Source organism: Acartia tonsa, chromosome 3, assembly GCF_053477335.1.
Source record: "Acartia tonsa isolate MP-2025a chromosome 3, ASM5347733v1, whole genome shotgun sequence".
NCBI classification, from domain to species: domain Eukaryota; kingdom Metazoa; phylum Arthropoda; class Copepoda; order Calanoida; family Acartiidae; genus Acartia; species Acartia tonsa.
In genome coordinates, this window is record NC_137262.1 from 37,727,964 (window position 1) to 37,743,143 (window position 15,180).

The 15,180-nt window shown below is 31.7% G+C and overlaps 2 protein-coding genes across 3 annotated transcripts in view; both read right to left on the minus strand.

The window, feature by feature from the left end:
- Positions 1–8,053, minus strand: part of PQBP1 (poly-glutamine tract binding protein 1) — a 39,534-nt gene extending 31,481 nt beyond the window's left edge. Inside the window, exons 1-2 of the mRNA XM_080153793.1 lie at positions 7,984–8,053; positions 6,846–6,899 (exon numbers count right to left, since the gene is read on the minus strand). Of these exons, the coding sequence (XP_080009919.1) occupies positions 6,846–6,899; positions 7,984–8,037 (108 nt within the window). The 5' untranslated portion in view covers positions 8,038–8,053. The remainder of the gene's footprint in view (positions 1–6,845; positions 6,900–7,983) is intronic.
- The window catches only part of LOC145314049 (uncharacterized), a 29,600-nt gene continuing 22,471 nt past the window's right edge, over positions 8,052–15,180 (minus strand). Inside the window, exons 14-17 of one of the 2 annotated variants that reach the window (XR_013877612.1) lie at positions 13,786–13,856; positions 11,947–12,006; positions 8,355–8,967; positions 8,052–8,134 (exon numbers count right to left, since the gene is read on the minus strand). Coding sequence is in view for 1 of the 2 variants with exons in the window: in XM_080153789.1 (XP_080009915.1) it covers positions 8,793–8,967; positions 11,947–12,006; positions 13,786–13,856 (306 nt within the window). In the remaining variant the exon portion in view is untranslated. Of the gene's footprint in view, positions 8,968–11,946; positions 12,007–13,785; positions 13,857–15,180 lie in introns of both variants that reach the window. The other variant, XM_080153789.1, reaches the window with a different exon arrangement.

Sequence of the window (15,180 nt, forward strand, 5' to 3'; positions counted from 1 at the left end):
TCTTATCCCTTACAATACCTGGAAAAAAAACAAAAATATTTAGAATAAACAACAGTAAACTAAAATAGAAAACAAATCTAACTCTTAAAGGAACGGATAATGTTTAAAGGGGTAGTTTCACGAAATGCATTTGAACTTAATTAAGTGAACCGCATATTTTTTGCTATTTATTGGGTTAAACTACATTTATATGGCATATGATATATTTGAAAGAATTTCAATTTTCTACCACGTAGTTTTGAATTAACCAGGAAAAAATATGCGGTTCACTAAATTAAGTTTAAATGCCTTTCGTAAAACTACCCCTTTATTTTTTATCCACCTTAGAACTAACATGCCTTAAGGAAAGAGTAGCTGTGCTAAAAAATAAAAAGAAAAGGTTTGAGTGAGGTAGGTAAAATCAAATGGTCTCAATATATTCACCACATATCTATCCAATAATTTGATTATGGTAAATTAAAACAAGGATGAAAACATCCATTATAATCGTAAAAAAAATCAACGAATTTAAAGCCTAATAGAAGTTTAATCATACATAACAACAAACATCGTGATTTGATTATCTGTCTTTCAATCGCTAAATGCGATTAATAATATAATGATAATGACCTCAAATTATTTAACCATTGATAGCCTTTCCAGGAAGTTCAAAATAGTAGTTTAAGTTTTTAGATAATCGAACTTCAATTTAAAAATATGACACAGAAACACTATTATAACTATAAAGTCCTCGAGCACATAATCAAGGTCTAAACCTTCTTTAAATGTAATAACGTCTGTCTGAAGTCATAAACTATTCCGAACATCGTACTTAATAGGTATTGATATATGGTAGCTGCACTACAAAAAATACGGGGAAATGCTCCCTTAGCGTTTGTGACTTGAATAAAAATTACAAATTTACAAGGGATAAAAAGGACAGAGAACTTGTCATATAAAAATATTATTGACATACCTATATAATAATATTCCTTTGATGTGTAAAAAAAAATTAAAATAAGCAATTTACAGTTGTATTTTATGTCTTTTAGACTTAGACAATGTGTTTGACTGTATACAATAGTTTTTAACACGATTAAAATTGCAATAGCATCCATTATCTAGTGGTTGGTAAATAAATTTTGAATTGTCAAAGGTTACGGTACCAAACTGAATTCTAATGCCTCTTCCTTAATCCCTCTTTACTAACCTAATAACTATCCTTATATTCTAGACTAATAACTATCCGTAAATTCATGATTTTTCTGAACTAACACTGATAAATTTTCTAGTCTAGTCTAGACTCTTTTTTCCTACGTTATAGGGTGTCCAACAAAATTTTACTTTTGTATTTTGATTGTTGCACTGAATTTTTATTTCATAGATTAAAAAGAGTATAAGGAATGTCTTTAACACTTAAAAAGACCTATTTCTATAAAAAGTTAAGACTCCAAGACAAAGAACGTTGTATCAATGGGTTGACTATCTATAAATTTTCCCTTTAACATCAAATTAAAAATTGTGGACACTCTGGCCTCTAACGACTTCAATTATTAAATATGGTGGGTCTATTTTCTTCAACAGATTTTAATATTCATATAAAAACACTATTTTGCTTTTTGAGTAATCAGAGATTGGGAACCAAAAAGATTTTTTAAAAGGAGGGAAAGAACAACGACGGTTAAATTGATCTACGTTAATTTCATTCCTCAAAGTATTTGCCACGTGACCTACCAATAGCAGAGTTTTGCAAATAAAAATAAGGGTTACGGGGGTGTGGAGGATAAATTATTTTTTCAGCCATACTGAAAAGTCATGTATCATATCATATTATAGAGAATTCTTCCACGATTAATGATAAAAAATCATAACATTTATCCTTGTCTTTTTATATATAACCCTTCCTTGACACATAAGTCAGAAAAAAAACCTAATCTAAAACTTCCCAAACTAAAGATAATCTGAATTAAATTAGATAGCGGCTAAAGTTTATTTATAAAGAAACTTATAGTTATATTCTTTAGTCTTTTTAAGATTTATTTTGATTTTTTTGTGCAATATTGAGGAAACACCACTTTGCCCCATATATCTTATATATGATATAATTTTGTATGAAAATTGAAAATTTCTAAGATAAATGTGCTTCAATGAAAATAATCTTGAGGAAAATGTTAAGATTTTTTTTTAGAAAATGGATCCTTTTGTGAAATTAAATTAATCTACGCCACCTCCCCCCCCCCCCTAATATTACCTTCTTCCTTTGTTACAGAAATTTACACAAATTAGGAGAAAGATTATTTTTATCGTCCATTGTCTTATCCCTGTGTTAGAGTTAGCATACCAAAGAATTGACAAATCTCATTACAGACTAACAACAAAACTTTTTTCGTAGACTTTCGTCTAAGGTTTGTATCTATTTCCCCCCCCCCCAAAAAAAAAAAGGTAATGTCACGCATCTGACAGTGCAGCAGTAATCTAAACTCTACCATATTATGATTATATAATAAAAGTCCAAGGGTTTGGGTAAACGGATTCTTATCCCCTTGAACGTTGAAACCCTTTGAAAAATATTTAAAATTACCTACATTAGATTACCCCCATCAAACCTTTAAAAATCCCCCTCATTTTAACCCTCTCAAAATAAAAAGTTTAGACGTCCGTGATTTAAATTGATATAATTATTTTCAAGAACATTTGTTCCTGTTCAGAAATATTATTATTTTTTCCCCAATGAAATATATATTTCTACAATTTGAATTGCGTAATTTTTCTTCCTGTATTACTTACGACATTTCATTTTCACACAATTTTATTTCGAGAAAAATAGGGCTGAAAATATCCATAAAAAAGAAAGATATAAGTAGATGAGCATTGATCAATACATTTTTACAACAAAAATCATTTAACTTTTTAGTTTATTGGAATATTTTAAAGTTAGTATGTTTTTCAACCTATTTTTAAAAAATTACACTATTCTAAGACATGAAGATATATTTCGATTTTAGCAATCATTTTCAATTCATTTTGTCTAAAAAAATATAGGCATGAGACATTAGATAACAGCAAATATGATCAGAGATATTAAACATACATTTATATAGAACAATGTCACAAATTATTTTGAATCTTAGGTATCACCATAGAATACAGATGACTACTGAAAAAGTTTGAAATACAAGATTAAAACATTAGTTTTTTAAAAAGGAGGAGTAGGGAATAATTCTTGGCCTTGTTTGAGTTATGGGGCGGGGCATAGTTTTAATTAAAGGAATTTTTTTGATGGTTAGGAAATAGGCGGAGTTTTGGATGGTGAGTTTGGTTGAAGGCGGAGACAGAAAAAAAAAAACTGGGAGGAGACAAAAAAGTGGGAGGAGTGGGGGGGTTATGAAAAGGTTATGAATTTATCTTTGTCCTTGGTTGTTTATGGGCGGAGATTTGGATTTTGAAATCTGTTAAAAAAATGGGTGGAGTTATTCCTGAGATGGGAAAAATTTTTAATCTTTATGATATCCTGCTTTGTTTAGGCTTTAGGATGGAGGAAGAATTGGTGTTCTTTTGAATTAACCAAAAAAGTGAAAAAATGTGTACATTTTTTTGATGAAACATGAAATGAAAACTACATGGTATAAAATGTTGACTTATTTGAGAATTTTGGAAGAATAATTTGATGATGCAAACAATTGATTTGAGTTAAAAGATAACCTGAATATCAAAGAAGCTTAATCCTTTGAAATGTTAACTGTGTTTTAAAAGTTTTTTTTATACAAATTTGCAAATGCACACAGTTAATTTGAGTTTAAAGAAATGTTCAGAAATAAAATATTTTTACAAACTAAATGATGAGGGTTTTTTAGTAGATCTCTGAAAATGCAAACAAATGTTATGTGTTGAAAAAGAAATTTGTTGGAAAGATGGGTCTTGTTTGAGAAAGGATTTTTTTGTTTAATTGATGATTAAATGTTTGTTGGGTAAAGCAAATTACACAATTTTATTGAGAGCAGAATCAAAAGACCTAATCAAAAGTTTTTCCCTAGCTAGGCGTATCCAGGGGTCTGTGCTTCGTATTTTCTCCATTGGGACAATTTCCAAGTCCTGTAGATTGTGTCCTTGGGCCTTGAAATGACTTCCAACTGTAGTTGATCCAGTGCTGATTGAGTGGCTGTGCTTGTTAAAACGGCTGGAGATCATTCTACTTGTTTGGCCCACATACTGAGGTCTCCTAACTGCACAGGATCCAGTATTGGAAACCAAGTTCAGAAAAATATTTCTCATCATATAGGTAAATCCACAACGTTATATACATGAATGAACTGACAAAATTAGATGAATGAGGTGATACTCATGATAAGTCATGTAAATCTTAATATTCAAATAAAGAAATCATCTGTATTCAATAACAGCCTTAATTAAATTCAATTTTATGGCCATAAAGATTCTAAGCTCACTTCTAAAACCTCACTTTTTACCATTGCTATATGATTCGTAAAATATAATCAACCACCATTCCCCTCTTTAATTTCAATATTTTCAGTGTTTGATTCCCCCGAACATCTCCCATTCTTAAATATCTCTAAGTTTCCACTAAGATCGTAGCCGCTTGAAGTTGTAAAATGTAAAAATGATTAAATTCTTGTGTAATTATAAGAATAGGATCTATCAAATATAATATAGACGTCAGTACATCAAATTTTTTTAATTTACACAATACAATTTAGATATTCTTAGATTAGGAAACATATTTAAACAGGGAAAATTATGTATTTAAGTTGCACAGTAAAGACTAGTTTTCTTTATTTTATGCTATAAAGAACATTAAACTGTATTAATATTATTTAAATCTATCGTTCTCTTATTCGTTGGATGAATCAATAAAGGAATTTTATTCAATCTTTATTGAGTTTACAAACTAGAAGTGTCCAAAGTTTTCCACTAATAATATTAATATACAATAAAAGGGGTAATTTTGTTATAATATTTGGGGTTGTACAATGTACAACAATTTATTTTCAACCGATTGAGTTCTTCATTTTAGGTAATCTTCACATAGGTCACAGGATGATTTTAAGGTATTTTATTTTAAGATATATAAGTCTTGGAAGGTCAATTTTTTGCCTAGCCCTTTTTATATAAAGCTATAAGATGCCAGGGGTAAATCCGCTAGTTTGATTATGAGGTAGCTGCCCTACCAAAATGATTGTTGTAAAATAATACTTTTCTAAATATCACTTACGCACAGACTAAATAAAAATATTGTAAATTTTGCATTTTATATTTTATCTAAGGGAAAAGTAGGTTGCGGGTTAAATCCGTAAAAGTGTGTGTTTTAAGTCTTAAAAATAGTAGTAGAACGATAATATTCACTAAATAAGTGTATTTCTTATTGAAAAGAACTATAGACAATTTTTTTTTTAAGTTAACATAAAGGGGGGGGGCGAAAGTGACACTTTTTGAAACCAAAACTAAGAGTCAACAAAGGAACTCAACTAAAAAAAGGGTTACAGGTCTGAGATTTTGCATGGCAGTTGCTTTATAGGGGTACAATATGGAACTGTGAAGAAACGGCGGCGCAACCGCCGAAAACCGCCGTTTCCCGCCGTAATTTTTTTTGCCTTTTCTCGGCGGTTTTCGGCGGTTGCGCCGCCGTTTCTTCACAGTTCCATATTGTACCCCTATAAAGCAACTGCCATGCAAAATGTCAGACCTGTAACTCATTTTTTTAGTTGAGTTCCTTTGACTTTTAGTTTTGGTTTCAAAAAGTGTCACTTTCGCCCCCCCCCCCCCCTTTTTATCGTTCTACTACTGTTTGTAACTTAAAACACACAACCTTTACGGATTTTACCCGCCACCTACTTTTCCCTTTATCCGTACCCCCTTCTTCCTCCCTTTTATTTTCCCTCATGTTGCTTATTACTAGAAGAAAAGATATATACTTGTATAAAAGTAACAGGGTGTATGTCTGTATGTTTTAATTATATATTTTAATTGGGGGGGGGGGGGTGGCATCCATTTCCGAACGCCTTTACTTTAATGTTTGAATAGAATTGAAAATCTGTGTTAGGCTTTTCTACTTTTTAGCCAAATTTCATATTTTATACAAATCTAATTCCATAATTGAAATATAATGTAAATATCTTTGACGTAATTATCAGTTTAATTTCCGTCTTTTTTGGTAGCGAAGATACTCGATAATTCAAATTGTCTATCCGTCCGGTTGTCTGTCTGTAAGAAATTTTAAGGGGGTACGTGAATTTCTCGGCTGCTATTTAAGATAGAAGAATTAAATTTTTTTGGAGAATTCTATAATATAATAATGACGTTGTTACTCTTGTTTTTCTTTATTTTAATATCTTCATTTACAAATAAGTTTTTGTTTATCATTGAACTTTAGTAAACTAGCAGATGCGCCCCTAGCATTTTTAGCATGCCCAAGACTTAAATATAAAATTACAATAGCCTAAACCCACCACGGAACCTATATGTATCGAAATCTTAAGAGACTGACAAAAAGTCTTGCTACTTTTATATAATAGGATGTATGAGTTTTATTTTGGTATTTTTTAAAGTTAACTCTTAACTTTTTCTTCGGACATAACAGATGAAAGATAATTAATGAGCAGCTACGCTACAAAAATTATGTCTTACAATTGAAATACCATACTTGGATGTTGCACCAGATATTCATGTATTCAGCTAAGTAATACTAGCAGCTGGCTAAAATAACAAATCTAACCCCTCCCCTATCTACCCACTTTTCAAAATCCCCTCTACTTCTACTTATTAAACGAACTGACCAAATAAATGAGGTCCAGATAAGCGAGCTGAATTGAAGACAAATCACCCCCTGTCAATATATCCATTTGTCTTACCTTGTTTGGAACTACTTTTCCTTGTGCAGGATCGAACCCTTCTACACTCGCATCCTGAATAGTGTAGGTAGTATTATATAGTTAGATCTGTAAAATAGTTATAAAAATCAATTTACAAAATTTCAAATGAGATTTACATTAGTCTATGGCAAGCAAACAGACATTACTAATATTAATGCTTAAATTTTTTTCTCATAAACTGTGACAGTATCTACATTTGCCGAATAATATCTTGAAATTCGACTGACAACCACTCTAATAAAAGAGCAATGAAGGTTGTCTTTGTACCAAAATATCTCGCAAAGAGCTCAATCGGTTAATATTTAGAGTAAAGATTTCGTGCAGGTCCCGAGACCTTTTTTTATCTGATGAGGGGTAAGGTGTCTTAACCAACAGATCTTTAGTATAGATTACTACTCCCTCTCCTTTTCAAAGGACCTTTTCGTCTGCTAATTGGCTGTATTAATATTCCCGACACTATTGGTTGATCTTCAAAGACCATATTAGGAGTCGGCACAAGGTCCTTGGGTTGGGAACATAATAAATTTATTTAACCCCTTCTCCCTCTACCTAGTGTTTTCATCTAATTCTTAACCCACCGAAAAGAAATCGTCCTTGGAAAAAATTAGGTGATTTATAGTCACTAAACATTGGGTTTGAATATTATATGTTCATGTTTGACCTCCCTGACTCCAGACAAAATAAGTTTAAAATCGACAGGACAATTTTAACCTGTCTATATTAACGATATGAGCTAACCGTTACGGAGGAACTGACGGGCCGACCAAAAAAGAGAAAAACTTCGCTTTTAAAATTCTGAAACAAAATTTAAGGAGTCATCAAATTACTGAACATTTTACAACGTTTTTACTTGCCTAGTCGATTCTTTTAAAATTCAATTTTACCAAAATGAAATTTCGTACATGAATAGAGCAGCGATAACAAGCTAACCAAAATTCGTTAAAGTTTCATTTTATTTTTGTATATATACTTTAAAGATCCACATAGTACTTCATGAGCGAACTGATAGGATCACAGCAACTCTATTTTTAGCTAAGGGCCTAAGTGTGTTATGAGTTGTGCTTGTTTAAAAAAATTTACTTCGAACCTCCACAAGGAATACGCCTAATTTCATTACCTTTAAAATTCCTCTTTTTGCGAGCCTCGCCGCTAATGCAGGTGGCAGCGGCATTTTTTTGTCTAAACTTTCTGAAAAAATGCAAATTAATATCAATGAGGGTACGTCGGCCTGAGATTAAGGTTTAAGGATATAAAAAAAAAGACAGGGACTGTGGACAAAGAGAGGGGTAGGTTTCTGGTAGAATCCGTAAAGGTTATGTGTTATAAGTTAAAAACAGTAGTAGAACGATAAAAAATTATGTTAACTTTAAAAAAAATTGTCTATAGTTCTTTTCAATAAGAAATACACATATTTAGTGAATATTATTGTTCTACTACTATTTTTAAGCCTTAAAACACACAACTTTACGGATTCTACCAGAAACCTACCTTCTCTTTATTGAAAATTATTAGGATATAACCTACAGGTACATATTTTAGCAAGCGACTTAATTTGCAAGATTAGTTATTTATCGCATCGTATTACAGACAGGTTTGCGTGGATAGTAAAATATGAAATCATAAGATTACTCTCAGTTTGTCTGAGGCCAAGATGCCAAAGGTACGGGTCAACACAAATGGTATAAATTTTATTATTCGTGGAATATTGTCTATAATACGATACGATAAATGATTTTCTAAATGGCTCAGAGACGGTTTTAATCCATCAGATATAAATTGGTTTTCCAGACAAAAGGAAAATTTTTTACATCTCATTTTTCAAATTCTAGTCCAACTTCCCTGACATAATAAGACTATGAAAAAAAATAATATTGTATTTACATATCCCCGCATCCCTGGCATTAGCACACCAAATATGACATGAGACTAGAATTCTTTAAGTTGTATTGAGTATAGTTCATTCTTCTCGGCCGTATGGGCGACGGCCAGGGCCGTCAATGAGTCCAGCATAGCACCCAGTTTGGACACATTAGATATTTCTTTCTCCAGCTTTAGTACTCGCTCCCACAAGGTTTCCAATACCGACATGGTTCTGTCATCCCTAGGCAGAAAAAAAACAAATTTAAATAAATTCTCATGCTGTAGCACATGCTTGTACAGGGTCTGCAACACTGACATGGTTCTGTCAATGTCATCCCTAGGCAAATAAAAAATCTGCATTATATACAAGAACTTTGTTGTACCTAAAGCTGATCCTACAAAATAAAGCAGGGCTCGGCTGTCGCGACTGAGCCTCAAATTTAAATCCGTTTGGATATTTGGAAAATACTTTTGAAAAGAGGGATTGCAATATTTGGGTATATGTGAAGACTTCTAGCTGTTTTTTTTATTTTATTTTATAAGTTTATTTTCTCTGAAGCTTTCATGCGACTGACGTGCGGCTGCAGAGCTCTGAAAAAAAAGAGCATTATGAGCTGAAACTCGAACCTATCACCTTCCCTATAAAATGCGAACACAACATAATTCGCAGTTAAAATTCACGTGTATCTTGAGTGTACATGTATCATCAAAAAGTGTAAACAAAATGTTAACAATTTTCCACTCAATTAACATAAAAGCTAAATATTCTTCAAACTAATTTTGTCCTTCTGAATGACTATGGTTCAAAAGATACTAGGTATATCTATTTAGTTTCATCTGTGAGATAACCCAAAAAAACAAGGGTATAGTAATAATTCAACCTCCAAACACCATGACAGGTAAATGTGATCTTATACCCTCCATAAAATACATACTTATATAATTTATTCTTCCTAAATTTTTCGCTATTTTTTTTTATTATATGATTCTAAGAAAAAATATAATCCTACTTTTCTCTAATAAAAGGGGTATTTGCACAAAATGCAATTAAACTTGAATTTATTGAACTGCATATTTTTTTCTGTTTAAACCATATCTATAGAACATAAATTTTAAAGAATTTCAATTATCTACCAGATAGTTTTTAAATCATCAAGACTTAAAAATCATATATTTTAGATATATGCAACTAAAATGACTGGCCTGAAAAACAGTATGATGACAAAATTTGTGCTGCCTAATTGATTTCTATTTATTGTAATACAAAATTAATCATGTTAGATGGTATTTTTGTAACTTATGCTTGCAATTAATCTCGTTAAATACACTTCATGCAACTATCCCTTTTATATATCCTTTAGTATCTACCTATTCATTCTAAAGAAATAAGGTAAAAAATAAGGAACAATTTAAGGAATGGAATTTTATATTTAAGAAAAACAAGTTTGCCATCACTTAAAAATCGTATGTGTTATAGTGTGATATTTAACATTGAGGCGAAGGGAATACCTTGGCCCAAGACAGTCGCAACTGATTACCATGCACAGTTAGGACAAAGGGTTATACAATCAAAGGGTTGGTTGTATTATGGTCCTTTGGATGCAAAATCATACACTACATTGGCAAGATTTGGTTCAGATATACACCAAAAAATGCCTCCTCTAGAGGTTTATGCTACTTTAATATAAAAATAACAAAGGTCTTATCAATAATTACTGAGAAAAAGTAAAATTTAAAACAAATTTTTTTTAATAGAATTTTCTCCAATCCAACCATACAAAAAAAGCATTTCGATGGAAACAAAATGAACATAACACGTGGACTCTACAGATGTCATTGTAAAGGATTTTTAAAACAATAAATCACAACAAACCCTCTTGCAATTGCTACATATCAAGCTATGATATCAATATAAATCATTGACTATAGAAATGGCCTTTTATCTGTACTATTACACTCAGTAAAACTCAGGGAGGAAGGGAAGGGACACTAGTAGGCCCAAAAACTTTGGGTACTTTATTGAATTCTGATTTGTTAGTTGCCTACTAGCAGTGTCCAAACATTCCATCAAATAATCTTAAATTACAGGAGGGATAATTTTGTTAATTATAATTAATGATCCATTGTCTTATCCGTTAATATCCCTGGTAAGACTATAATTGAAATGACAAAACCATAAACTCAAAGTATTTTGTTAACATAATAAAATTCTATAAAATGAATGAATGTTTCTTATCAGTCTCAAGTGTATTCTCTGAGTATCTTTAGTACAAAATTACCTTTGCTAAGAACACTTTTTTGGCCATAATAATTTAAACATGATGTCACTAATCAACCCAAAAAGTATTAAGAACAAAAATAAGGTGAACAGAAAAAAATAAGTTTAAATTATTCAAAACTAGACAAAAAGACACTTGAGGTGAAGGGGGGAGGGATGGAAGAATTGAATTCGACCGCCAACTTTATAGGTTAAAAAAGAAAAGGTAAAAAATAGCTATTAACTTACCCAGGCCTAAAAGAAGCTCCACTGTAAAGGAGAACCATATCGGTTCAGTGGTACGCGAGATCCTTTGGTACAGACACACAGAGATCATGTTACTTTATTATTAGGATTGTCTAAGTTGACGAGATATTAAAAAAGCAACAGGAGAAAAACGTTTTTGTGGCAGTGGCGTTTTTCCCTTCCTTCACAGTTCCTCATTGTAACCCATTAAAACAACTGCCATGCATAATTATAGGCGTTCTAATTATCTTTTATAGTCTAAGAAAACTTTATTAACACTTCGTTAGGAAGATTTAAAAACAAGTATAACAACATCTAAAAAAAGCGAAGCACTGACATGGAAGGACTAACGAACATTAACACTTGTAGAGTCAGAACTGAATAAGTTTAAACAAAATAGTATATAAATTTGTTGAAAAACTGCCTAAATACAGGATATTGTTTAAGGATATACTTTTTAGGACTTAATTATAGATATGCTTCGCTTATAACATTGTATTTTATTGTCCTAGGAATCAATATTCCAAAAATTTGTTGTTTATATTATTATAGAGTTGCTACGCTTTCTAAATCGTATCTAACCACTACAGGAATAACAATGTAAATTTTAAAATCGATAGGACAATTCTAACTTGCCTAAATTAAAGAGCTAACCGTTACATACAATACAGACATACCGAACCTAATTATAGATAGCTTCGCTATTAAAATACTTACTTGGCTACAACGGCGTTGACGTAGTTTGTACTTACAATCAGATCAATCCAACTAACCATCCTGAAATAGATTTTAAAATTATAATTAAAGTAATGGGTAATCTGTGTCTCCAATTATATTAAGTCTTGAAGCTTAAGATTTGAATAACTTGGATGTCGGTACCTTGTAACAGGGACGTCCAAAGGGGGAGGAAAGGTGGAGTGGTAATTACCTCCAAATCTCCCCCCCCCCCCCACAAAAAAAGAGAAAAAAAACTGTGTGCCGTAGGTAGTCCCTTTGTTGTTATAATAAAAAGTATGACTGTTTTCTATTTATGTTAATATATGGAATTTTGCAAAAATTAATGTGTTGCACCTTTGGAAAAAAGGAAATAAATGTCCAAAGTTAAAAAGGCAATAATAATATCATTACTAAGACCTGTCCAATGTCCAAGTAATTTTGTATAAAATATAATAAAATACAGCTTCAGGAACTAAAAATTTAAACCTATTAGTAATCAGTGGCCTGCGCAGCGATTCACAAGGAAGTTGTGAAAGAGAAATTTTAAAAAGAAAAGAAGTTCTTCCTATTATCTTGTTTAATGGGGTTGTAGGCACCCCCTCCCCTCCTCATTCGGCTTAGAGAAATATGAAGCAGTTACGCTGCTGAAATAACTTTACTATCTTAGGCTGTTTATTACACTAGTCCCATAAGTTCTATAATATTGTTTCTTTTTCGTTGGCTTAACTCCTATGGGGACTTTTATTGAATTTTCATATTTGTTCATTAAGTTGAGTGTTCAAACGTTTCAACCACTAATTGTAATCTACAGAAGGGGTGAATTTATGTATCAGAATTTGGGATGTACATCAATTTATCGGCCATTGTCTAATCCCATTAGATTCCTGGTAAGCTATACTTTATCACAAAACATTAATTTTACAAATGTATAAAACAATTTTTGCAAACAATGTTTTCTCATTGAGAAAGGTTTTGCACTTCTACTTTTATTTGGAATAAAAATCTAAATTTTTTCTTCTGGTAGCGTAGGTGTATTTCTTATATAGCACTATTTCTATCACGACTACCAACTGGTTTATTTAGATGATTGCAAACTAGTTTTGAACCATGTTGAAATAAAATATCTGAGCTGGATCTTTAAATCATTTTAATGGTAATTTAGATCGGGGTGCGCGAAATTTCAGCCAATCACAGCGCGGCATTTAAAAAACGATCTGATTCACCAATAAAATGATTTAAAGATCAAGCTCTGGTATGGTATGGTAGAAATTGGCAAAGAAAACTTAAATCCATATCCTTCTCTGCATATGGGTCATTGAAATAGTCTTAACTACGATAACAAATTTTCGGTTAAAATTCGCTGTTATGGATGTTATCATCCTTTATCATTTTCTTTTCTCTATTGAAACTCAATTCATTTTAGTTGAAGTCATCATTCTAAGAATTTGTAATGTGCTTTGTTTACCGTAAGAAAAAAAAGCTTAAGTATTAAAAAGTGCTTTCACAGCAATTTTTAAATCTTAGAATCTAAAACAAGAATTATACATATATAGGTCCAATTTTAGCGAAGCAGTTTAGTGTCTAAATGTTTTAACCTAAATGTAATCTACAGAAGGGAAAATTTTGTGTGACCTCTTGGGGGATGTACTTCAATTCATCGGCTTAAAACCTTCAGGTACTTTTGTTGAATTTTTATTGGTCGGTATAAAGAAGGTAATAAACATAATACTGCCCTTCCCCCCCCCCCACCTGTTTCATTTACTTGAAAAAAAAGAGGGGGGGGGGGGTTGTCTGTACTCGACAAGGCACTTTGAGTGATATTACGGATTATCTGTTTACCTGTTTTCTGTCTCTGCCTCCAGACTTGAATCCTCTAATATTGAGCAGCATAATTCTATCAATACCAAACTCTGAAACAAAAACTTAATTACAGCAGGGATCTTACAGTCAAAGATATATTTCAATGCATCCCCCATAATGATAAACAAAATTTACCCTTCTGTATGATTGTTGAAAAGTTTGGACTAACATACAAGTTTTACCATTCCGTCTGAAAACTTTAAGTTGCAATTTACAAAATGAATTTGGTATAAAAAAATTTACTTCCAACTTTTCCACCATTTAAAATAAAACATTGTACTCCCTCATTTCTGGAAAACAGTCAATCATGCCTTGAAAACATCATATTTAGTATTTTGTTCATTTATAAAACGCTGGAAAATGAATATTTATAACCAAAGAGTTTTTTCTTCAGGTGCAATTAATTTCCCTATATAACTGTAGCTTTCAGACTTTACTCTATGGATGTTGTCATCCTTGTGTTATACATAAATAAACGTAAAAGTTAACTCCTTTATCGTTTAACACAAAGAATTAATCAAAACTTTATGAAAAAGAAGCACAATAAATGTAGTTTTTTTTATTTCTTTATATTGAGCATTGATTTTAGGATTTTATATAGATCATATACATACGATCTAATGGTTAGAGTTTTAGTTTAATAATCATTATATAAAAGCAGCAGGATGTCTTTTGAGTCTGTTTGTCTGTACCGCAGGATCTCGCTAACCGATGAACCAAAGTCCTTCGAAGGTTTAATAGTTATTTCTTTCATCGTATTATAAACGGCTTTCCGCGGATATAGAATGTACAATTATAAGATTAAAACCAGTTTTTTAGCCCCGAGGTGCCGAAGGCACGGGCTAAAAAAACTCGTTTTAATCTTATGATTGTACAATTTTATATTCGTAGAAAGCCGTTTATGATACGATGTTAGACATAATTTTTTTGTATGGATGAGAACCGGTTCCTATCCACCGGATTCGAATGAATACGAGAATAGTTATTTCTTTCATCGTATTATAAACCGATTTCCGCGGATATAGAATGTACAATTATAAGATTAAAACCAGTTTTTTTAGCCCGTGCCTTCGGCACCTAGACATAGTTTTTCCTATGGATGAGAACCGGTTCCTATCCACCGGATTCGAATGAATACGAGAAAAATATTTACAACTACTCAAAGATAAATCGTTCATTGAAAAAACTGACCTCTTCACTTTTTTTTAAAATTAAAATTTTAAATGGGGGAGGGGGGAATTTCCCTCAAGCACCTCCACAAATTGCACCTAGGGGCCTAAAGGGGCGTAGCCGCTAGTTTTTACATAAAGCGACAAAAGAGTATAGAAAACAGATACTTCTTCCAATAAAAAATGCTGGAAGTTAATTAGAAAG